Raw genomic sequence first — 26,625 nt, 5'->3', positions numbered from 1 at the left:
ACAGTCCAGCGGATGGAGCAGCGCTGCTCCATCCGCTGGACTGTGGGGCTTGGAAGGGGGTGGGAAGAGCGGCAGGGCTAGCGGTGGCTGGCGATGGCAGGCTGGAATCCCCTCTCCAAGGGATCCCTGTGCAGAAAATGCGGGGAGCAGTAGCGAAGCCCCGGGGCTTCGCTGCTCCATCCGCTGGACTGTGGGGCTTGGAAGGGGGTGGGAAGAGCGGCAGGGCTAGCGGTGGCTGGCGATGGCAGGCTGGTTCGCCTCCTCCTCCTCCAACAGGCAACAGCACTGCCGGATCCAGTTGTAGACTCGAGTATAAGCCGAGGCGGCTTTTTTCAGCCCAAAAAGTGGGCTGAAAAACTCGGCTTATACTCGAGTATATACGGTATGTTATAGTTTGTTCCAGTGGGCAAGTACAACATTATTTTTGAAAAAGTTTAGTCAGGAAGGGATCTCACAAGTAATCATTCAACTTATACATCCCTGGAGATTTCATATCCTTTCTAGGAGTTTTTCTCCTATGCTTAATTCAGTAGAGGCTGTTCGCTAAGTACGTTGGCAGATGTAAAAATGGTAGAATATTGGGTCCAATTTGTGCTGAAATACATGCACGAGATATACAGCTGTGTATGAAAATACTATTAGCCAACAATTCCCTAAATTTCCTCTCTTTTTAAAAATTAAACTGAGATAAGTTTCTTCCACTGTGTCCTATGAAAAGACAATGCTAATGATGCCATTCATTCTTACATTTATTCATTCATAAGATTAATTAGTCTGTTACCATCCTATTGCTTACTTGTATACCTGCAAAATGACGATTATAGTTAAATTTAGCATTTAAACATTCAAAAGTAAATAAATGTGTTTTTCTTTGTAAATACAAATATTATTTTTAAATTTTAAAATCATTTTTAAATAAAGTTAAGGTATTTTTTAAAAGCTAAATATTCAGCAGCAAGAACTGTGCAGGAAGTCAATGAAGTTGCAAAATGACAACACAAATGAAAGGCTAAGCAATGCAAGACTATTTTGAAAAGTAGGATGATATGGAATGATTATTGTGGAAGGGAATAAATATAACAAGATAGTAGACTGAGAAACTATTTGTCACAAAGTGACTCAGCAAGTACAGTAAAGGAAGGAACGTTGCAGAGATATAATGTAGTTTAAATAGAGGACTTGCCTCTAGAAAATGTCTGCCAAATTATTTTAATTGTTGAACTGAAAAGGGGGAAATAGCTCTGAAGGAGGAACCTACTTTCAGAATTGTCTGGAGGCTTTCGAATCATGGTCTTCCCAATTTTGTAATAAAAGCACAAAATATAAACCTTAAGAAATACTTTGTTTGTATAATGGATTCTGAAACTTGTAAAGGGTTGTGTGACCATTGGCAATGTTCCACTGCAAATCCCAAGTCCAACTAGAGACACCATAGAAGTCTTAATCAGCTTCAGGAGACTATATATTACATAGGTATAAACCATTTCTGATAAATTCCTTGAAAACAGAATTACTGCTTATCCAGAAACATCGTAGTTCCAAAGGTCATATTAGGACTTTAAATGACTAAGGAGAGACACAATTGAGGAATTTTCTTGAACTTACAGCTTCTGCTGCAAAAGCAGATAAAACTATGGTGCCTTAACACAATTCTGGTTGATGCACTCCAGGAATGCCCTGATGACAATAACTTGTGGCATTATCATTTTGTATTACAGTAGCAAATTTACCTGGGGAAAATGAGTCAGAAGGTGCAATTCTAAAATGTAGTAGTCTGGTTATGGTAGATGACTGTTGCTATATATCTCTTTTTTGATCCACTGGTTGATATATGTCTGAATCTAATTGAAAGTGCTGGTTTTGGTTATAATGTTTGCTTCCTGAGCCTCCTAGGTCAGGGGTCGGCAAACTTAAATATTCAGAGCCATTTGGACCTGTTTCCCACAGAAAAGAAAACACCGAGAGCCACAAAGTTCCTAACCAGAAGCCCCCGGTTCAATTCTGGAGCTGACCAGAAGTTCAGCCCCCCCACCATAGAATCTCCTCCTAGCGGGGCGTACTTTTTCCTCTACCTGTCATAACCGAAAGCCCTATCAATTGTGAAGACAACTGGAAAACCCTCTCCTTGCCATAGAGCCTTCTCCTGGTGCACTGTGCTTCTCCCCCCCTCCCCGAAAGCTCCTCTCAAAATTGTGGTGCTGACCGGTGACAGAGCCGCAGCAGAGGAAGGGAAGAGCCACATGCGGCTCCAGAGCTGCAGTTTGCTGACCCCTGCCCTAAGTATCCTATGTTTATGTTTATTCAATTTGTATGCCGCCCTATTCCAGAGGGACTCAGGGCGGCTAACAAACAGAGGGGAAGGGGAGTACAAACAGAAAACAAAAAGACAAACAAATTAAAACACAACAACAGTCGCAATAATTCAAGTGGGGCTGGGAACTCATCAGCCCCAGGCCTGCCGAAACAGCCAGGTCTTAGTGGCTTTGCAGAAAGCCAGAAGGGTGGTGAGGGTCCGGATCTCCACGGGGAGATCGTTCCAGAGGGCCGGAGCAGCCACAGAGAAGGCCCTCCCCCGGGGAGTTGCTAGTCAATACTGGCTAGCAGATGGAATTCGGAGGAGGCCTAATCTGTGGGATCTAATTGGTTGTAGGGAGGTATCCTCTCGGTTGAACCTGCCTAATTCATGCATTCATGTAGCAAAGAGTCATCACAAGAGGATGTAGATCCTAAAGTAGGTCTACTGTTTTGCAGCTTCAAAGCTCAAGAACATCTGGCCACTTGGGAGACCTGGTACACTCTCCATCAGCTATCTACAAGACAATTTAGACAGTGCAATACTTTTCAAGATTATTATTCAGAGATTAGGTGGGTTTGGGTATTTTTGCATAATTCCTGAATAACAATCTGTATTTCATAGCCAATTGTTTTAATCTTTTTTTTTTTTTGGTTAAAATAAACTGTCAGGAATCTTAGAAACTGGTATAACACTGACATAACAAATAAATACATAAACAACATCTATTTAAAATATAACAGTGGATCTAAGAATGCATTAAAATAACATATAAAGGTAACCAAAGACCGAAACTGAGTAACTGAGTGCATATGAATTCATGTATTCTAAATACATTGAGGTATAATTACTGTATATGAAAAGAGTTTGTGGTGTTCAGGATAAGCATTTCCCATGTCCAATAGCATTTTTATACTGTGTTTCCAATGACCTTTGTCTTCCTTTTCTGATTCTGTCCTCCTGTATTTAAAAAAAGCTGCTAAAACTGACTTAAAAGAGCTATTCATTATTTATATGCTCCAAACAATATACAAATGGAATCCTTCAGATGACTTATGAATTTTAGATGAACTGGACAATGCAATTAGTGATGTATTTAGCTTCACTAAACTAAACTAAGCTGCATCTGGCCAGCGGGTGCTTAGATCTGGCAGGAGGGACCGCCCTGGAAACAGCGAAGGTTTGGTCCACGCCACAGTGCTCTACCAGCTCAGGAGGGCTATGCATGGTCTTCCCGAGCTCAATTTTCACTAGCAGACGGTTGCAGGAGGCAGCCCCAGCCGAAAACAGAGCTCGGGAGCCTGTTTTCACTAGTGCCCCCAATATGAGTAATGTCAAGCTCTGACCACGTCCCCTCCAGCCCGTTTTGAAACCCTGAATTAAGGTGTTATATTTTATCCTGTATTCCAATGAATGAAATTAGTGGTATCAGAATAAATATACAAACTTCATTTAAGATATGTTTGTTTCATAAGCAACGTTCAGCTTCTCACACTTTTGACACTGAACTAAAGCACTGAAGACCAATTTTGTTTTCCTCTGCTGAAAGCCTTGTGGGTATCATTCAGACACTGTTCTACAACAGTGTCCTATATACTTAAGTTATTGCCCTCTTCTTCCTTTTTTGTTATAATTCCCAAGAACAGTCCCTTAAGGAAATGGCAATTCACCTTATTGATTCATTAGATCAATTACTAGTCTAGTGAAATGCCCATAATTATAAGGAGGGGGGGAAGTGGTGGAGGGAATGTCACAATGTTGAATTCAGCCTTCCTGAATCTTCTGCCTTAAAAGGGTGCCTACAATTTCTAGCACGTAGACTGGGATTCATCTGGATGGGGAAATACTATTTTAATTATATTTATTAATTCATTTTTATAGAAAAAAATAAAATATCTGTTTGGGACAGGGCTTATTTCATTTAAATTTAAAGTTATTTATATCACTCCTCCATGATATGTTTAATTATCAAAACGAATGAATGAATGAATGAATGAATGAATGAATGAATGAATGAACGTTTTATGGAAAGGGAATATATTATTATTGTCTGATATAATATTAATACCGATACATGTTTAATATTACAATTAATATTGTAAGTCACCCAGAGTGGTAAGATTGACAGCCAATAAATAAATAAATAATTTTTTCCCCATCGGTGGATATTAGTTTAACTTTTTAGGATTTGTAGACAAACATGTAAAGAAGCAATCATTTTTGTGAATTTTTTTCATTGGGGGCGGGGAATCATGATTTTAATTTTATTTAGTACCAAACAAAACTGCACCTGCACTTTTTTTTTGTAAAATAACGAAGAAATGAACCCTTCCCAGTACAATTACTGATGAATGGCTGTTAGGGATGTAATCTTGGGTTGGCAATATATATATATAAGCCATGATTGAAATAATGTATCTGTCTAAATGCTCAAGTGAGATGTGATTGGATGCTGTTGCTTTAATCAGCCATAAGAGGGAGTACTGTTTGTTCCTGGTTGTTCCTGTATGTTCTCCGTGCTCGTTATTGGAGTTGAATACTGTATATTGGATGGTGGCTACTCTGTATGTTAGTTACTGTCTACATGGTGAATCGTGAGTTGAGCATCTGTAAACCAACGTGCTGTATCATAGACTGTGTATATAATTCAAGACTACTTATTGCTTGTTTTGGAGAATGTTTATCCTACTTTATTTTTGTTAACGCAAGTAAAGTTATCCTTGTTTTAACTTTGGCGGCTGTGATTGATAGTGTGACTATTCAGAGGCACATTCCTTGCTACCTTCTGCTACTCAACTCTAGCCGACAAAAGGAGATATACTTAACAATGGCTGAAGGCTATTTATTGTTACAGGTTAAGAAAAGGAACCTTTGAAACTCCAAATCTTGCTGAAACATAATTTCAAGCAGTCACAACCAGTATCCTTGATAATGAAGAAAGTGAGACATTGCAATTCAATAATATTTGATAGAAGAATCACGACTGCTATAATAAAAATGGGTTTTAAATAGCAATATTTAAAAGCCGAGGTGGCGCAGTGGTTAGGGTGCAGTACTGCAGGCCACTTCAGCTGACTGTTATTTTCAGTTCGGCGGTTCAAATCTCACTGGCTCAGGGTTGACTCAGCCTTCCATCCTTCCGAGGTGGGTAAAATGAGGACCCAGACTGTGGGGGCGATATGCTGACTCTGTAAACCGCTTAGAGAGGGCTGAAAGCCCTATGAAGCGGTATATAAGTCTAACTGCTATTGCTATAATATTACTTGTTTCTCCATAGTGAGGGGGGAGGAGTATCCAGAATGGGTTGACTTTGTCCTCTCATGATTGGATGAGTCAGATAAGCTCTTTGAGCAACGCCCCCTGGCCAGCAGGACTACCCATTCTTCTGACTCATCGTCAAGGAAAGGTTGCACTACTCGGTAACTCCAGTAATTTACAAAGGAGTAAGGAAAATAAACTTGGACCCGGCGAATCCTGCCTCCCTTCATCGCACACAGCCTCCTCCTGCAAGGACTGGACTGCCACAAGCCCCCTGGGGCGGCACGCTGCCCTGGCCACTGAGTGAGATGGAGTCACTCAGGGAGGACAATTGCCGGGCAGGCAGGAGGAGAGGGCAATATGCTTCCTAGAGGCAGCCCTTGATGCAAAGGCTAATCAGGAGCAGAAGTGCTCCTCTGCTCCCCTCGGGTTGAGCCACGAGGGTGGCTAAAATACCCTGGAACACCTGTGATGGCAGCCGACAAGGTGAGAGCCGGAAAGGCTTAGAAAGAGCTGCGGGAGGCAGGGGGAGAGAGCTGCAGCCATGGCAAGCCTGCAAAGGCAAAAGCCATTTCCATGTGCTCCAGCAAGGAGGAGCCGTTTGAATTTGGAGCCGGGGCCATCTTGAAACTACGTGGTCCAAGATGGCTGCCCCCAGCAGCTCAGAGGAGGCAGGCAGAGCCTCAACTCTCAGCCCTCCAGCCACAACCGGAGGCTTGTGGAGCCCTTGAAAGGTGAGAAACCATCGCAGAGGCATTAGCCAAGGGCGGGGGACGCAGCAAAGGGCCAAAAGGAGGCTTGTTAAGGGAGTTAGAGGCAGACGGTGGATTCCCCCCCCCACGCCTACTTCCTAGATGAATCACAGAGGCAGCTGCCACAAGACTGCACGAAGAACCCTCCCCCCCCCAACCTGAGAACTCCTCCCCTCCCAGGGGAGGATTCCCTTCGGCTTCGGTGCTTCAGAAATCCTGCCTAAAAGCCCGTTCTCTCCCTTTCTAACTGCATAGTAACAGGAGAAGCCCCCCCCCACCCTTAAGGACACTCTCCTTTAAGTAGGAGAAAGAGACTTGGGGGCGAGAATGCCATCAGAAAAAGGCTTCCAGCAAGAGCTGCGGTTTTTTGGGGGGGGGCTAAGTCTCCTTCACCCTTAAGAAAATTCTCCTTTGAGTAGGAGAAGGAGGGGGGAGGGGCGGGAAGTCCCTGAGTAGGAGGCAAAACAAAAGCTGTTTTTTGTGGCTAAGTTCTGAGGGCGGGGCGATGGCAATTGCCCTGCAAAACCATTTGGAAAGAAGGGGGAGGGGCCCCACGTGGCCCAAGCCAAGGAAGAGTATTCAGCCGGCCACAGCCCCCAGGGAGAGACAGAAGAACCTCCAATCAGGTTAGAGATTACCCCCCTCCCCCAAGGCTTTCCAAGGGTGGGGGTGAATAGGCAAAGAGCAAATGCTATACAATACAATACTATGCAATACAATAGCAGAGGGGGCAGGAACCTTGTAGGTCTTCTAGCCCAACCCCTTGCCTAAGCAGAAATTCCTACACCATTTCAGACAAATGGCTATCATTACTAGTCGAGCCCTGTAGCTCAATGGTTAACACATCTGCCTAAGAGGCAAGAGAGCACAGGTTTGATTCCCAGCAAGGTTATGGCTAGCTGATGAGAGCTAAATAGCTTGAATAGTTGATTATGCTGACTCTGTAATCCACTTAGAGAGGGCTGAAAGCCCTATGAAGCAGTATATAAATCTAACTGCTATTGCTATTACCATCCAACAGCTGCTTAAAATCTTCCACTGTTGGGGCATTCACAACGTCTGGAGGCAGGTTGTTCCACTGATTAATTGTTCTAACTGTCAGGAAATTTCTCCTCAGTTCTAAGTTGCTTCTCTCCTTATTAGATTCCACCCATTACTTCTAATTCTGCACTCAGATGCCTTGGAGGATAATCAGGTTGCCTCTTCCCTGTGGCAACCCCTGAGATATTGGAACACTGCTATCACGTCTCCACTAGTCTTTCCTTTCAGTAAACTAGACCTACCCAATTCCTGCAACCGTTCTTCATAGGCCTCCAGCCTGATCCCCTCTGTTGCTCTTCTCTGCACTCTCCCTAGAGCCCCCACATCCTTTCTACATCATGGTGACCAAATTGAATGCAGAATTCCAATCTGGCCTTTCCAAGGCCTTATAAGGTGGGATGAACACTTCACGGGAGCTTGATTCTATTCCTCTGTTTATGCAGCCAAAAACTGTGTTGGGTTTTCTGGCAGCTATTGCACACTGCTGGCTCATATTAAAGGGTGGTCCACTAGGACTCCAAGATCCCCTTCATAGTTACTACTGTGGAGCAAGGTATTCTGTACCTGTGCACTTCACCCTCGTTGCCTAAAGGTAGAACCTTACCTCTTTGAATCCCATTTTCCTAGGTAGTGCCCAATGTCCAAGGGTATCAAAATCCTTCTGTATCTTTAGCCTGTATTCTGAAGTGTTGACTATTCCTGTCAGCCTGGGGTCACCTGCTAACCTGATGACACCCCCCCCCATCAGCACTTAACAAACAGAGAGCTAACAGTCATTCTGGCTCCTTCTTATGACCGCTTGAGATAACAGCAGTTCTTAAAGAAACAGTACTACTATCATGGCATATATTTTGCTATCCCAAATGTTAGCTTACACACCTAACACCCTCATTCAAATCACTGATGAAGATGTTGAAGAGTACTGGGCTCAACACTGAGCCTTGGGGGACTCACTGCACTCTTCCCTCCATGAAGAGGCAGTTCCATTGAGGAGTACAGGTGTGTGCACCAGTTACCAAGACACCTGGTGTGACTAGGTCTAATCCTCAGTCTTCTACTTTATCTAGTAGTAGGTTAGGGTCTACCTTATCAGGACTTGCTGAAGTCCAAGTTAACTATATCAATGGCATTCCTATGGTTCACTAGGGTTGTCACCGTAATCTAAGAAGGCAATAGGGCTAGTCTGGTATGATCTGTTTTTGACAAACCCATGTTGGCTTTGGGCTCTCGAGCCGGTTTTTCTCCCTTTCTGAAGGGGAAGAATCACATCAGCAATTCTATAGTGGTTCTCCGGTACTCCAGGAGCTCTGATAGATATAGTTTCAGTTGTTTGGAGATCTCATCCGCCAGCTCCTTCAGATCCCTGGGGTGTAACCCACCCGGTCCTGGGAATTGGACCTTGCCTAAGATAGACAGGCTACCATTTCTTCCCTATCTCATCTTGGGTTCCTACTCTGATTTTGGGGTGCTGTTTTTGATAGGTTGGATAGTTTATCCCTTCGGGTAAAGACAGATGCCAAGCACAAGTTAAATAGTTCGGCTCTACCCCTGCTGCTTGTCACCTTCGGGCTACTTTCTCCCAGCAAGGGACCAATTGTTTCCTTAATCTTTCTTGGTTTTATCAGGCGGGAAGATGCCCCCCTTTTGTATTTTATTTTATTATCATTATTGTTGTTGTGGTTCTTGTTGTTATTATTATTAATTTACCTTTGTGGCAGGCCTTTATTGTGAGCCTTAGCTTCCCTCACTTCATCGTTACACACGCTCTAGTGGCCGCCCATTAAACTCCATCGGTGTTTACATTCAGAATATCTCTGCGCTAATCCTAGCCATAGAATCATAGCACCCTTATGGCCGGGGGGAAAAAGGGTCAGATAGGCTGGTCCCCATGCCAGAACCCACCACAAACTCAGAATGGGATGCCCGACTATGAGAGATCGCAGAAGCACCTCAGATAGCCTATGAATTTAGACAACTTTCGCTGAGGGCAGAACATATAGCAGGGGTGGGGTACATCAGAGCCGACTGGCTCAGCCGGACCAAGGGGACAGTTTGGAGCGGAAGCTGCAGCCAGCAATCTTCAAGGAAATAGCAGAGTGCTTCGGACACCCGGAGATCGACTTATCCGCCACGCCCCTCAACGCTCAGCTCCTGAGGGTCATCTCCAGGTACCAGACATGGGGGGGGGGCAGAAGGGGCGGACGATCTGCGAAGCCCCTGGACCAGGGGTTGTCAGTATGCCTTCCGCCCTTACCCCTGATCCCCAGGGTCATATGGGAAACCCTTCGGGAGGGGGCGGAAGGGGTTCTGTTGGCGCCTCTCTGGCCCCGGAGACTGTGGTTGCAGAGCTCCAGTCGCTTTCAACGGAGAGGCCATGGAGAATCCCCCAGGAGGGAATATCCCTTAACCAGGGGTCGCTGGAGCACCCTGACCGTCAATGGCTCCAGCTGACCGCTTAGCTCTTGGAACGGAGCATCCTGGGGAAAGACCCTTCCCCCCCCAGGGTGATGCAGACTATCCAGACTGCCCACACACCTTCCACAGAGCGTATATATGGCTCCATGTGGCAGGCCTCTGCCTCATGGTGTAATTCCCTGGGGCACAATCCTAGCCAGGCCTCAGTGCCTCAGATTCTGGACCTCTTCCAGGCAGGCCGGGACAGAGGGTTAGCTTCTAACACAATTAGGAGACAGGTCCCAGACTTCTCGCCAGTTCTCCTGCGTGGCAGGAACCAGAGCTTGACTCACCTTCCTGTGGTCAGGCAATTCCTCAAGGGGGCTTCCAACCCCAAACCGCACGCAGCGTTCAAGTACCATTCCTGGGACTTACACAGGGTAGGGGACGCTCCAATAGGCGCTCCATCTGAGCCTTTACGAACAGCTTCCCTTAAGTTCCTGATTCTCACGGTGGCCTTTCTGGTGGCCATCCCCCCCGCCAGGCAGATATACGAACTGCAAGCTCTCCACCGGGGAGGGTCTCTGCTTCCCCCACCAAGACAGAGTGGGGTTACGCCCTTCATCCCAAGGTGGGCTTCTGCTTCCATCAAACCCAGGAACTGATTTGCCCAACTTCTGTCCAGACGTGGGGAAAGAAGTGGCTCACTCTGGGCATAAGGAGGGCTCTGAGGATTATCTCAGGAGAACCAGGCCAGACAGGAAATCCGAAGCTCTGTTTGTTTCCTTCCAAATAGGGGCCTGGGTAACAGGGTGACTTCCACCACAATAGGTAGGTGGTTGCAAACCTGCGTTGCCACTGCATACCAATCACAGGGCTTACAGACACCAATCATATCACAGCTCACTCCACGCGGAGCGCAGCCACGTCCAGGGCCTGGGCCACGCAGACAGCCCTGGCCGGAATCTGCAGGGCAGCCACGTGGGCTTCCCCCTCTCCCTTTGCTAGGAACCATAAACTGGACTCTTTTGCCCCGCAGGGCAAAAGCCTCTTGGACGCAGGGCCTCTTGGTCGCAGGGCGTTGCAGGTGGTTCACAGGGCGGAGCCCACGCCTCAACTGGCACGAGCGGGGGACATGGGGCCTCTGGGGTCTCCCTCCCTAGGGACGTGCAGGCTTTGGTACGTCCCATTCTGGATACTCCTCCCCCCTCACTATGGAGAAAGGGCGTTGGTACTTACCTGATACGCCTCTTCTCATAGTGGGGGGAGGAGTATCCAGTCCCTCCCTGACTATGTTTGTACGACTAAGTTTTATGTTCACAGTTTTATGAAGTTATATAAATATTGATGTTGAAGACGATAAAAGCTAAGAACTGAATTAAGAGTCTGGAGTGAATGGTGCAACGAGTCGGATGGAGCTCTTCGTCAAAAGAATGGGTAGTCCTGCTGGCCAGGGGGCGTTGCTCAAAGAGCTTATCTGACTCATCCAATCATGAGAGGACAAAGTCAACCCATTCTGGATACTCCTCCCCCCACTATGAGAAGAGGCGTATCAGGTAAGTACCAACGCCCTTTCTCCTATGTAGTTTTTTTCTCCAACAAACAAAATAATAGCCCTGTTCAGGTGATGCTTGCGTGCCCAAATCTTAATTTGCAAAAAGTGTTAATCAACTCTTCTAACTTGTGCTGGTGACACTAGTTTCTGTAAATATAAGATGATTGCAAACATGATAGTTCAGGATTCCAATCTGTATGCATGTACAGTATGACACTGCCTTGCTGCAGACAATCATCCTGGGTTTTAATTGATACTATTATACTTATTTATTTGGTGTTCTGACCCCCTCCCTTGCATGGCTCGTTAACAAACGCAGGCAGACAAACTTAAAAGGGACTTCTGTCTTTATCAGTTTTCAGTTCAAACTGGCTTCGAGCCCAGAAAATAAAATAAACATAAATCTCCGATAAGAATTCAAAACAATACTCTTACAAGCAATATGCACTTCTTCCGAAGTCTTCACGGATCAGTTTACAAGAAACACCACAGCATTTATCCAAATGTAACAGGCATAATCACGAGTAATAAGCAAGCAATATTGTACCAGACACGGAACACACGAAGGAATGAAGGAACGTATGTTGACTTCAGCAACTGGGGCGTGGCAGCATCCGTCCTTTTATCTCCAAACTTGCTTCTAACCACTCCCAGCTGCCTAATGAATCTTGATCCCGAAAGAACTCTCAGCAAAACTGCTGAGTCACAACAATTTGGTATATAAGACTACTGTGTATCTTACTCACTTCATCTACCTGAAGTGCTAACCTACTTGCTGACCCAATACTCAATCTACATCCCTTATCACTTCACTAAAACATGGTTTCCCAGCTACGGTATTACCTGCATCCCCCCCATCCTTACACTCCTGGGCAACCAAAACCTCTGTCCCTCCACTGCATTCACTTGGAGCACCTGTCTGAACATATCCTGTATGCTCCGCATCTGTATATTAATAAAGCACTATGACTTTGGATCACACATGCTCCCTGATCCATGCACAGAAGACACCATTCATAGAATGTTTTTGCAAACTTCTATTACTCACCAGAGACAGAGAGAAAACTAAGATTTCATAAAAAAACGCTCATATATTTTTGATAGTTAAGTCTAAATGCGACATTTAGAAATAAAAGCAACATCTGTTAAGTCAACTGGTTGGTACAGTTAACAGTTTTCTTCTTTATCTCTGTCTTCCTGCTTGTTAATAGGCTTTTCAGATCTGGTCTTTTTTTCTCACTTCACTCTTGAGAATGACAGACAAAAAAACCAAATATTTTCTTACTAGAAGACTACACTTCTTCGGTTAGAAATTAAAATATCACTTCAGTGTTCTATGGTAATAGGAACTTTACACAATATTCTTGGAGAAAAATGCTTTTAGACACTGCTAAACAGGTGCTCCTTCAACAGTCAGCGGAGGATGCTTGGAATACATATTGCAGAACTGTTCATTTTTTCCTTCACTTTCTGTTCTTTCCTTCCCTTCTCTCTTACATTTATGGAGGCTCCTTCTTCCTGTGTACCTTCTCCTTTTTTCATTGACTTTTTTCATTTTTGCAACTTTAGAGGGGGGAGGTTAGGACTTGATTGTATGTGTTGTGCTCATACCATGTCAACAGGATAGGACTCATCAGGTATGTTATCTCTTACCTCCATACACCGCTGTTAACAGGCATGCATATACAAAATGACAGGAACAACAATTCCTAGTTATGATAATAGATTTGCGGTATATTCACATTTTATACATTGCTTTAAGAAAATGTTACATTCAATTTTAATTTAAAGATCCAATTTCAACAAAATATTTTCATTTAGAAATCCAACCACCACCATCCCACCCCACCTTTTGTATCTTTTAAGAGACAGCCAGGGTGGGAACTGAAGTAACCCTTGTAACCTGAACTGAAATAACACTTTATTACATCATCATAGAGAGGGACAAGTCTTTCCAATTCAAATCTGTGGGTTCTGTCCTGTATAAGGTAACAATAAAGGTTCCTCTCGCACATATGTGCTAGTCATTCCCGACTCTAGGGGGCGGCGCTCATCTCCGTTTCAAAGCCGAAGCGCCAGCACTGTCCAAAGACTTCTCCGTGGTCATGTGGCCAGTATGACTAAATGCCAAAGGCGCACGGAATGCTGTTACCTTCCCACCGAAGGTGGTCCTTATTTTTCTACATGCATTTTTTACGTGCTTTCGAACAGCTAGGTTGGCACTAGCTGGAACAAGTAAAGGGAGTTCACTCAGTTACGCGGCGCTAGGTATTCGAACCGCCGAACTGCTGCCGACCTTTCTGATTGACAAGCTCAGTGTCTTAGCCACTGAGCCACCCCCCGTCCTGTCCTTTATGAAAGACCATAAATCGTGTACCGGGGTTACATGATTAGAACCTTTCCTATCCAGCTATTGGGTAGGATGAGAACAGGCCTTGCTAACAGTGTACTCAATGTATTCTTCTGAAACCCAACGTTGATACATCAAGCAAACTTTCAGGAAAGATAAATACTTACCATCCTGCATTATTTATGCAGTGTATTCTGATATATTTGAAGAGCACTCTATGGTATATTTCCATAAATATATGGAATGTATTACAGTGCAGTTTTGACAACACTCATACAAGATATTAAATTACCAAGTGATGAAAACTGTGTTTGACCAGGATTACATCCATTAATTCTACTCAATCCTTTTACATACACCACATAAATATTGCCTTACAACTAAAATTGTGTCAAAATAACAGATGGAGATATCGTACACAGACACTATGTGTCAGTCCTGCTATTTAGACCAAACCAAGAAATCAATTCTACTCAGCAAAAACTACTTTTATTAATTGTGACTATAATAATAGAACCATACAAGTCTGACTTGTTAGTCCCACCCCGCACCCCGACCCCCATAGTCAGGTGAATTTGGGAGGAATCTGCCTAAGTCTTTTGCACATGTCTTCTTTTTGTTTTGCACTTAAGTCATGTTTTCCCTTTTGTTGCTTTGGTGAAGGATATGGCTATCTCTATCGAGGTCAACACTCAACATTGCTCTTACGAATGTATGTCAGTCATATTGTCCACAACTAAACAAATTCAAAAAGAATAGCAATGTGTTAAAATAATGTTCATTTTAAAAATGTATAGTAGGGAGAAAGCTGGATCTAGAACCACTGACTATCCTATACATGTATGAGTAAATAAATGCATGTTGAGATACGCTGAAGAAGCCAGTACCAGAGACTACCATACTTCCCTTCCCCCAAAAATTCCATAAAATATTGCCACTGATAAGATGCTTCTCCTAGCTACTTCTCCAATTTTCTTCTCCAAAGTTAATTCACAGGTGGGACCACAAGCAATTGGGCTTTGTTGTTGAATGTCTTTATCTTAAACTTGACTTGATATTTTACAAATAGCATAACTCTTAATGGATGTTGGCTAGAGTGCAATAACTTTTTTTCTTTTTAAACTTGCACTATTTTATATTATATTTTAATGGCTTCTCTTATTTTTATCCTTATTAAATTAAAAATATAATACATAATGTCTCAGAAATCAGGAATGTCCTTCCATTCCTGATTGGACCACACATTTTGCTACCTTTGAGCTGGATCAGTACAGGTAGTCCTTGACTTACAGTGGTTTGTTTAGTGACCGTTCAAAGTTACAACAGCACAGAAAAAGTGACTTATGACCACTTTTCACATTTGGCAACCGACTCATATTCATGATACATTGCAATATCCCAGAGTCATGTGATCACCTTTTGTCACCTTCTGAACAAGCAGTCAATGGGAAGCCAGATTCACTTAACAACTGGGTCACTAACTATAGTGATCCACTTACCAACTGTGTCACGAAAGGAAATAAAATGGGGCAAAATTCACTTATCAAACATCTTACTTAACAGAAATGTTGAGTTCAATTGTGGTCACAAGCTGAGGACTCCCTATATATAAGGTGCTTCTTTGAGAAGATAGTTAACTGACTAGAGTTTTTCTTCTAAAGTTTTTTATTCTACTTAATTCATTACTTTATCACAATAAAAAGCTCACATTTGGAAATCTTTCAAAACACAACTTCTTGTATTAGATTGTATTAGATTATGCTTAGGTTATTAATAACTGGAAACATTATTTGATTATAGTTGTTGATGTAAAACTCCACCGAGAGGCAAAATCTGCATAGAAATCCCGAAGTTCCCAGAAATTTCACAAAAAAGTTTGAAAGTAGAGCATCTCAACTGATTCAGAATGCCGAATGGTGGCTGGAATGGGAAGCTAGCAAGCTGCAAAGCAAAGCACCCAATTAAACAATGTCTCTACGCCTGATCAAATCAAAAATTCTTTAAAAGAAAATGATGAGTGCCTAGTGTTTTTCCTTGTTTACTGATAAATTAAGTTTTATACTTGGCCACACTATTATAGCAATTATTTTGGGAGACTCTGTTCTGCAAATTTCAAGTTAAGGACCCCTGGCATAGTTTGTAGCTTAGAAGAACAAATAGTTTGCCTGTAAAAGATCACAGTTCAGTTCAAGACATTGGAGATTAACCTTTTCACAACTTTTTTATAGCAAGGTAAGAACTATCTTCTCTTCTCCAGTACTTATGCCTTTCCCCCTGCCACTGAGTTTTGAAAAGGCACCTCTCTTTCAGCGTTAACAAAACCGAAAAGTTTCATATCCAATCTTCTCAGCACTAAAAAGAGAGCCCACTCCACTATTGGGAAAGAAATTGTCTATTCCACCTGCAGACATATGGTTACATAGGATGAGTTGAGAACCTGGATGTTGGAAGGCTTCATGAATGAGTAAGAGACTGTAAAACTCCAGATAAAAATTTGTATGGGGTTCGTGTCAGTGGTTGGTCTAGGTTTAAGATTTTAGGCCAAAAACGGTTCCCGTCATTGGTTTATTGGTCTATATTCGTTTGAATGGATTTTGTTAAAGTGTTAAGTACCATAATAAACAAAACAACATGGCATCAAGTCAGTGTAAGCTAACTGAAACTCACAGAGTTATTACTGCTTTGAAGAGTAGTCTAAAATGAACTTTAACTCTCACAAGACAGCAAGAAAGGGGGTGTACTGGTGAATTAATCTCATTAATACTACTTTCTTTTCTAAGAACATTAGCTTCTCTCCATTCCTTTCCATTGCTATCCCCACAAACAACCTGAGATAGAAGAAGAGATCAGCTGGACTGCAATCATTCCATTTTGTCACTGAGTGAGCACTTAAGCATCTGCCTGTTCCCTAAACTCACAAGTTAGGAGACTGTATTTTCAGAGTTGTAGCCCAAAGCATCAAAGGCCGGATCACCCAAGCATTAAAAACTGCTAAGCACTAAGTTATGAGTTAAATTTAATTTCCTATCCAGGAATGTATTATAGCAATAGCAATAGCAGTAGACTTATATACCGCTTCATAGGGCTTTCAGCCCTCTCTAAGCGGTTTACAGAGAGTCAGCATATTGCCCCCAACAATCTGGGTCCTCATTTTACCCACCTCGGAAGGATGGAAGGCTGAGTCAACCCTGAGCCGGTGAGATTTGAACCGCTGAACTGCTGATCTAGCAGTAGCCTGCAGTGCTGAATTTAACCACTGCGCCACCTCGGCTCTTCAATTATCTATTGAAGTGCTAAATTTTGAAGCAAAGTCTTAAACATCTTCAGTTCTATTTTTGTTTTTAAGTAATTTCCCTGGACACTTTTTTGTTCAGTTGTGAAGGGTTTGACAACTCTTGTAAATGAAAGAGGGAAGAAGTAGTAAGTGAGAAGATGTTTCTAGATGATTTCATCTATTCAGTTATACTGGTGAATTAATCTCATTAATACTATTTTCTTTTCTAAGAACATTAGCTTCTCTCCATTCCTTTCCGTTGCTATCCCCACAAACAACCTGAGATAGAAGAAGAGATCAGCTGGACTGCAATCATTCCATTTTGTCACTGAGTGAGCACTTAAGCATCTGCCTGTTCCCTAAACTCACAAGTTAGGAGACTGTATTTTCAGAGCTGTAGCCCAAAGCATCAAAGGCCGGATCGCCCAAGCATTAAAAACTGCTAAGCACTAAGTTATGAGTTAAATTTAATTTCCTATCCAGGAATGTATTATCTATTGACGTGCTAAATTTTGAAGCAAAGTCTTAAACATCTTCAGCTCTATTTTTGTTTTTAAGTGATTTCCCTGGACACTTTTTTGTTCAGTTGCGAAGGGTTTTACAACTCTTGTAAATGAAAGAGGGAAGAAGGGTTCCACCACAAAACCGCGGACGACAAAATCGCGGTCGACGAAAGCGCGTATGTGACGTCATCACAGGGCGACGAAAAAGATCGAAAAATGTAAAAATAAAGCGAAAACCTTACCCTAACCCCCCCAAACCTAACCCTAAACCTAACCCTAAACCTAACCCTTAACCTAACCCTAACCCTTAACCTAACGAAAAACGTAACGCTAACCCTTAACCTAACGCTAAACGTAACGCTAACGCTCTAAATCTAACCCTAACCCTTAACCTAACCTTACCTTTATGTGAATCGGCTTGCTGTAATTTAATTTTTATTTCAATTTTTCGATCTTTTTCGTCGCGTTGTGATGGCGTCACATACGCGATTTCGTCGACCGCGCTTTTGTGGAACGCGGTTTTGACGGGTCACGGGGAAAGAAGTAGTAAGTGAGAAGATATTTCTAGATGATTTCATCTATTTAATCCCAAATCTACCCAATGGATAGAATCTATTATTACTTGCCAGGCCAACACACACACATATACAAAAATACTGATAAGTTAAGCCTTGATTAAATAAGTAAATTAAGGCTCGGTTAAATCGTCCCCAAACGAAAGTGGGTGGACTGCAACATTTTCCTGCAGTGCGGGCCCAAGGGGATAGGCAGAGAGAGAGAGAGAGAGAGAGAGAGAGCGGCCAAAGGAGGCAAAAGAAAAGAAAAGAGAGGAATAAGAAATCTGGATCCAGATTCTCCGCGTAGAATCAGGCCGGTCACCGAACAGCTGTCTTGAGATGGGATCCACAAATCTCCTGTTTCTGAGGTGACACCCCACCCTGAAAGGCCGGTCCCCAGAGTCACGGCTGCTTCGGTTCTGACACTAAAGGCCGTTCCGCGGCAAAGGGACCCGTTTGCCTACAGAAGCCGCTTTTCTGAGCCGCCCCGAAAAGGAGAGCAGAAGCGAAAGCGCGCCGCTGACAAGCTTGGCCAGGGCGCTGTCGGACAAGGGCTGTTTTTTAAGCTAAGCCGGGCGGCTTTGGAGCCTTACCTTGTTCTTTCAGGCTGCTGATTAGCTCCAGCTGCTTCTCTTCCTCGGAGCCGCTCATCTCGCCTCTCCGGCCCGCGGGGCGCCTTGCGGAGGGGTACCCGGAAACGCCACCTTCCCTCCGCCCCGATGGCGGCTAAATGGCGCCGCTCGCACCTGGATGCAAGCGGAGAGGGCGAGGTTTGAGGCGGGCGCTTGGAAGAGATCCCCGAGCAGCCTCTCTGCCAGGCTACTGCACATGCCCGGCCTTCTCTTGGAGCATGTGCGAAAGCCAGATTTCTTGCGCCGGAGGCAACGGGGATTTTTTTTCCCTCCGGTCTTGGGTAGGCCTTTATGGCCCTGGCACAGAGAAGCGGGAAGGGGGCAGCAAGTGGAGGATGAGGCTACATTATTATAGAGCAGTGTTTCTCAACGTTGGCCCACCTGAAGATGCGTGGACTTCAACTCCTAGAATTCCCCAGCCAGCTCTGCTGGCTGGGGGATTCTGGGAGTTGAAGTCCACGCATCTTCAGGTGGGCCAACATTGAGAAACACTGTTATAGAGCTTTAGGTTCAGGGTGTATGCTCTTTTGCTCCTTTTTTCCAGGTATATCCAGTCGCAGGGTAGAGTTAGTCCACAACTTATGACCACATTGTTAAGTGCGATATTTGTTGAGGGAGTTTTGCAATGCCCTTTTTCTTGCCACAGTTGTTAAGTGAATCACTGCGGTTGATAAAGTTAGCTGTCCGGTTGTTAAGTGAATCTGGCTTCCGCGTTGACTTTGCTCCCGAGACGGTCACAAAAGGGGATCATGTGACACACACACACACACACACGGAACTCAGCAACAGTTCTATTGACGCCGAGCTTCTGAATTTTGATCACATGATAATGCGGATGCTGCAAAAGTCGTAACAGTGAAAAAACGAGCCTAAGTCACATTTTTCAGTGCTGTTGTAACTTTGAGCGGTCACTAAATGAACTGTGGTAAGTTGAGAACAACCTGTAGAAGAAAGTGCTTTGTGAACTCGAAAACGCAAATTAGTTCATCTTTTCTATTCAGGGACATTTAAGTGATAGCTGGCGAAGCATGCGTGAAGCAAACCAGCAGCGACACCGGCAGCAACCCACCCCTGTTGGTAACTAGCAGGTTTTCCCACAGTATCCATCTAGATCAGTGGGTCTCAACCTTCCTAATGCCGCAACCCTTTAATACAGTTCCTCGTGTTGTGGTGACCCCCAACCATAAAATTATGTTTTCCGTATTTTTTTTTTAAATATGTGTTTTCCGATTGTCTTAGGCCAGTGTTTCTCAACCTTGGCCACTTGAAGATATCTGGACTTCAACTCCCAGAATTCCCCAGCCAGCATTCGCATTCGCTGGCTGGGGAATTCTGGGAGTTGAAGTCCAGACATCTTCAAGTGGCCAAGGTTGAGAAACACTGTCTTAGGCGATCCCTGTGAAATAGCAATAGCAATTAGACTTATATACCGCTTCATAGGGCTTTCAGCCCTCTCTAAGCGGTTTACAGAGTCGGCATATTGCCCCCACAATCTGGGTCCTCATTTTACCCACCTCGGAAGGATGGAAGGCTGAGTCAGCCCTGAGCCGGTGAGATTTGAACCGCCGAACTGCAGAACTAGCAGTCAGCTGAAGTGGCTGCAGTACTGCACCCTAACCACTGCGCCACCTTGGCTCGTTCGACCCCCAAAGGGGTCCTGACCCACAGGTTGGGAACCACTAATCTAGATACTGAAAGACAGGCAAGCCTAAGGTCAATAAAAACTGCATACAGGGTGCTTTTAGATCCACAAAGATATTTCTGTATTAAGAATTACAATATCATTGTCTTGTCTGTAGTAGATCTTCCTAGTCTAAATCCTGCTTGTTTGTCTGCTATAACATTATAATCTCCTTGTCTACAATCATAACCTTTCTGAAACAGATTTTTAGGCTAAATTGTATTAATTATATTAATTATATTTAAGAGGATGATTAGCTGATAGTAAGATCTTCCATGTTGTTTTATGAAGCACTTTTTCATTGTGAGATACCTCCTCCTTTGTCATGCTTCCAGATCCATCTTTTTTTTTTTTAAGATTCATTGTTTTAAAAAAATAGCAAGCTGACACAGTGCAACGCATAGCACCAGTCTCTAGCAATATATTTATGTGCAATAATGGTTTTGGGATATGGAAAATTCATACTAGCATGAGCCTTGCAGATAAGTACAGTTCTGATGAATGAATGTTTTATGACTGGCTTTTAGGAGAGTATACATCTTCAAAAGATTTTTATTGCAAAAAACATTTGTGCAGCGTACCAATCAAAGATGCCCTTCTCCCCTTTCTAAAAGCAAAGCATCTAGGTTCACATCACAGTTTGTGTTGATCTGAAAGCCTTTTTTTTTAGCTCTTAGAATCACTGTAGGAGATGGAATGATATGAAGCCTCTCAATAGGACAATTATATCACCTCCGTGTGTCTCAAAGAGTCTTGTCACCTAATCTGGATAAAGTATGTCTAACATCTACAGCCCTACTAATTGCCTACCAAGAAAGCCAGTTTAGGATTAGGCAGGCCTTCCACAAATGAGTCTTGAGCAAAACATGCCCTCAAAATTCCAAATGTATCTCTGGCTCTCAAAAGTTGTGAACTCCTGATCAAATTGATCACACATATTCAGTTTCAGATTTTAAAGCTAGTACTTTTTTTGTCTACTTCTGAGTAGATATGCATAGAATTGCATTGTTAAATTACACATATAAATATGATAGAGTGTTAGAAATAACTGGTAGTCATAATGGCTGGATTTTTTGTGACTTGATGCCTATTTGCATTCTTTTAACACGCTTTGATTCCTTTTATTCTCTTCTCTGACCACAGTTACTGAAAATCAGCATTCTTGACTATGCTAGCTAAGGAAATCAGTATTCCTTTACTAAAAATAGCCTTACAAACAAATTTCATATACATTCGTAACTGACAAGATATTTTGCTGCAAAGCAAATACACAAGGTGCTTTATTGATCTCTAGTTCTGGAGACAAACTGGATTGATATGTTTAGAACATGGTCTATTGGAGAATCAATATGTAGCAGTGTGGTGTCTATTGTACTTCATTCATGGGCATTCAAAGACACCGATTCAATCTATTCTATGGTAACTATACCTCTAATGGAAGATTTATGATGCCTGGCCATTGCAGATAATGCTGATATTTCTCAGGAAGAGGTTGCACCTAGCTTTGGCTGGATGCCAGAAAATTTCAGCCTTTAAAGTGGCTGTAAAGTAACTAGTTACTTAATCAGTCAGTAGTAGGATGGATTAAAGTGGCTGGAAGGATATGGAGAATAACAGAGTACTTGGGGCGAAAGCTTAGGGGCAAAAGAAAACTGCATTCCTCATTTAGAGAAGCATCATACATTGCATTTGTCTTGTGCACCCAAAATTTTGTGATGTGTCTTTTCACCAGTTGAACAAATTTATTTCCCCCCTGAGCAGAGTTTCACCAGGAAAGATAATGAATATACAGAGCATACAGGTGGGTTATTTCCGCTTACCTAGTTATATTTTCCTGCCCTTGGACATCGGTATTCTCCCTATCCCCATTGTAAAGCCATTGTAAATGTATACTCTCACTTTCCTAATACATTAATATATGAACTAATACTTTAATACATTTATGTGGCTTTGCATCTTACCTGATTGTGCCAACAAAACTGGCCATTGCTGGATGAAGGTGGTTATGTGTTGATTCTTTTGTTCTTCCACTAGCAGAAGAAGTGTGGTCAGCTCATGCATTGTTCATGGTCTACAGTGATGAGGTCTGCTGCTAGGAGTGAAAGCAGTGACAGGAAAGAAAGAACCATAACAAAATTATTCCAGATACTAGTTGACATGCACTTTAGGGCAGCATCTGCACTAATGACTCAAAGCAACTTCTATAGTCATCTAAATGTCATAAATCAGTACTAGGGAAAGGTCATAGATTGTAAAAAAATAATAATAATCTGCAGATGGAATAATGGAACTCTGCCGTCAAAAAGGATGTAAAGTACTCTTATTCTTTTTTACATCTATAATTTTTTACAATATAATTTTTGTTAGGATTACTGTTAAAATACAGAATTATTAACAGTATATCTAAAAATACTGAAAAATCACATCTGTGGTGATATAAGTGTATATGAAATGTTCACATAGTATAGTGCAGATGTTCTAAACATTGAAAATATATTAACTATTTAACATAAAATGTTTTCAGTAGGAATTTCATTACTCCTTTATACCTTGAAGCAAACTTGAAGGGTTATGGAAATGTAAAGTAGCACAAACAATGTATATTTGTGCCTACAAGTACAAGTTAGACACTCTGTTTCTGGGTGGGTGATGAGCACCATTGTTTGCAAACCACGCTGAGAGGCAGAAATCACTACGTGACTTTGGGCCAATCATTCTTTTTCAGTCCAACTACTTCACAGAGCTGTTGTTCTGGGGGAAAGTAGAAAGAAGTCCTACGTAAGTCACCTTAACTTGGATGAAAGGCAAGATATAAATCCAATGCTTCTTAAATATATACCTGACTTTCTTGGAGGGAATTGAAAACACAAACCTAGTAATAAGATAGCTTCAATTAATACATGGCAAATTTAGCTCAAAAGCAGTTGCAAAAGAAACATAGGCTAAGGTTCCAGTTATGACAATGATGTAACATTTTCTATAGTTAAGGACTTAAGGCTGAAGAAATGATCCTGGAATAGCTAGGCTTTTCTTCTCCAAGATACGTTATTGTAAAAATTTAGAAGTGACCATAATCTGTTACATTCAACATGTAAAAAGCCCAACAGAGTCACATTTGACTTTCAAAAGAGCAGATTCTGTCATTTCCCCTCCTCCATGGTTTTAAAGTGGGACTAAATAAATTAATAGAGGTTACAGCTATGAATCGCTAGTAATACAATAGCAGTTGTATAGCAAATTTTGAATCATAGGCAGCATAGCTTAAGTATTGGTTGCTAGGGAACAACAGTGGAAGAGTGTGATGACCCTCATATTTGAATTTTCTCCTTTGGTTAGCTATCCAATTAAATTGGATCTTGGAAATGTAGTTGGTCATAAGCTGAATATAAGTCATCCGTAGGATATGACTCAACTAGACCAATGCAATTTTAGCAACTCACAGGGAAAAATAGATTAATTTAGAAAGCTTTTAAATTAATCTCCCTCATTTACTATGATTAGTTCAAGAGACCTTTTTTTTAAAAAAAAATACACAAATTGGATCAGGCGCAAAGAAAGACAGTGAAGGTAGAATAAACTGGAGCCTGTTTTATAAATAGGGAGTGAGGGAACTGGGTAGTTTTAGCAAAGAGAAAATAATTGAAGCATACAGTACTCTTCAACTGAACTGCACTTCCGTTTCCAAAAGTCACACAGAAGAAGGTAAAACTTGATCTTCTTCTATTTATGTTATTCTAAAACCTTTTCTCTATCACCTTAGAGTTTCAAGAGATATTCCTGCTGAGAGAGCCTTTCAATTCTATGCTCTTATGATATCATGATCCTATATAATTAGTGCAGTACTGTTTTTAATCTTCCTGGTGGATTTGATAAAAATCTAACCATCTTAGAATGGTGGACTCCAAGTCTTGAATAGGGAATTGTGGTCCTTCAGAAAACATTGAACTCTCATCATTCCTTGTCAGCATGGCCATTGATTAAGGGATGATAAAAAGTAAAGCTGAACAAAGCTGGAAGACTCTTCCTCACTCTTCCTCTGGATATTGCTTGAAGGTCTACATGTTTACCTTTGCAGTTCAGGGAATCATGTACAATCACATGAGGAAATCACATATTATAACATATGTATTTTTTTTGTCTCTGATGAAAAGGAAGATGGATTGAATTATGCTACTCTAAAAATTGTCCCTGTATAATATATCTCTTCAATATTGTTCAGCACCAGGCACTGGATAGCTCCTAAGCTAATGCATTGGGTTAAGGTTACCTAATAAACTCTTGAGGTAGATCAGGAAGCAGCCAGCACAAGAAATACTAGAATTTTACTTAATTAATATAAACTACAAAAGAATTGTGAAAATATGACACTATATCTCTTTCCCTCTCTCTTATACAAAATAGAAAATAACTTCAAGGCAGTCACAACTTCCTTTATCCAATTTTCAAGGACCAAATTTCATGTTTACCTAAAAGTTGTCACATATTTCCTTCATGGCCATCGCCATATTCCTGTACATCTAAACTGTAAGATCATGAGTTCAATTCCCATTAGTGTGTGGATCTCCTAGAAACATCTGGGGCTGCATACACCTGATAACTTTCAAGTAAAATGCTTATGTAGTACTCCAGATGGTCAGTATAAATAAAAACACCACATAGGATTCTCAAGAGTATAGAGACATGTTTCTCATTTTGTGAGGTCTGTTTTTTCCCCAAATATCCAAAAACTGATTCAAAGGCTGGAAAGTTCCAGCAGTGCAGAATTTCTTCTATATCTCTTTGTTTTAGTTGGTGTTATCCTATTGCTTTCTTCCTTTCCTATGGAAATTTGCTTTCAATGTGATGCTTCTGCTGTACAACCATTTTGTTTGAATTAATAAACTCACACATATTGATAAAACATACACATTCCTTAAAAGTCTGCACAGTAATAAAATAGATTATATCTGTATGTCTGTGTGTGCAGGTGTATTATCCATGCTATGTTGCAACATGGCCTGACTTGCAACACCCTTTAGTTGAAAAATATCCAAAAACTGATGGAAAATGTGACAGCTAGGTTGCTAATTATGCCCAAAATTGCCATTTCAGAAATCCACTCTGGATGCTAATTTCTTTCTAGGCATAATTTAAGGTGTTGATGTTAATCTTTAAAATTGTAAGTGGTTCTGGGCCTATCTGAAGGATTGTTTCTCCTGTGACATACCTCTCTGGACATTATGATCTGCCACAGAAATATTTTTGCAATATGCCTCCTTTTTAAGCAAAGTGTTAATTGAGTACATGACACAAAGCTCTCTATTATTTAAAAATCTGGTTGCTTTATGATTTTAATAGACAAACTTTTGATATACTGTATATAATATTGTATCTAACTTAAATGCATAAATGTGTGCTTGTATATACTGTGTACACACAGAGAGAGCTTCTCTCACATACAGATTGTATATAGTGAAATTTTTAGCTTTTATCGGTGTTTTATGAATGGAAAAACACAATACAAATTGCTTCCATAAAAATCTAAACCTGTAAAACAACAAATCTATATAATGATATCAGATCAGTTGGTTTATCATTTCTATTCTATTTATAAGGTTAATCCTGCTCTTGAATGTTTTTACCTTTTTTTAGTGAAAATGCATTTTTCTTTTCTTATTTTCTATTATACCAAAGCTGCCTTCTCTCAGGATTTAATGAGGTCATATGGGGGAAAGAAATACAAAAGATTCTTTTATAGAACATGGTTAATTCAGTCATATGAGGGATTAAGTGCAAATAGGAAAACTGAGACAGCTGATCTAACCAATTTTTCATATGAGAATTAGATTTAGTTTGAAATAGCCATGCGACTATTTGGGGCTAAACTAACAGCTGTTAGTCAACCTTGTTTTCTGAACAGCCTATGATCTGTTCTCTTCTGTGATTAAAACAAAGTGTTAGTAAGTAACATAAAATCCAGGCCTATGTAGGTTTTCTCCTCTTCTCTGCTCCTTTCTCCTCTGTGGATATGTCACATCATACAATAAAAATGTAGGGTATAACATACTTTATTCAATAGGCAGTATTCTTGTATATGTATACAAGTGGTAGCAGCCTTAATGCAGCATTTTTTCACTGTGTATAAAATAGCAATAATCATTTTACACTATAATTAACATGAATACCTTTGAACAGATGCATATTTTCTATCACATCAATCAAGATCAAATAATAGCTCCAGCATAACATAAAAGTAAACATAGTGTGCAAAAATGAACTAATCAAACCTATTCATAATCAACATCTATGATTAAAGAAGCAAAAATGCTAGATCTTTTTTTTAAAAAATTATGATT

At 41.6% G+C, this 26,625-nt stretch overlaps 1 protein-coding gene across 1 annotated transcript in view; it reads right to left on the bottom strand.

Annotated features, from left to right (window-relative positions):
* SHTN1 (shootin 1) overlaps positions 1–18,760 on the bottom strand; it is a 91,925-nt gene extending 73,165 nt beyond the window's left edge. Inside the window, exon 1 of the mRNA XM_032224987.1 lies at positions 18,571–18,760. Coding sequence (XP_032080878.1) covers positions 18,571–18,628 — 58 coding nt within the window. The 5' untranslated portion in view covers positions 18,629–18,760. The remainder of the gene's footprint in view (positions 1–18,570) is intronic.
* Between the last annotated feature and the right edge of the window lie 7,865 nt (positions 18,761–26,625).

The sequence above is a fragment of the Thamnophis elegans genome, chromosome 10, assembly GCF_009769535.1.
Source record: "Thamnophis elegans isolate rThaEle1 chromosome 10, rThaEle1.pri, whole genome shotgun sequence".
NCBI lineage: Eukaryota > Metazoa > Chordata > Lepidosauria > Squamata > Colubridae > Thamnophis > Thamnophis elegans.
Note: the sequence above shows the minus strand (reverse complement) of the source record. Positions and strands in the feature narration are given on the sequence as shown.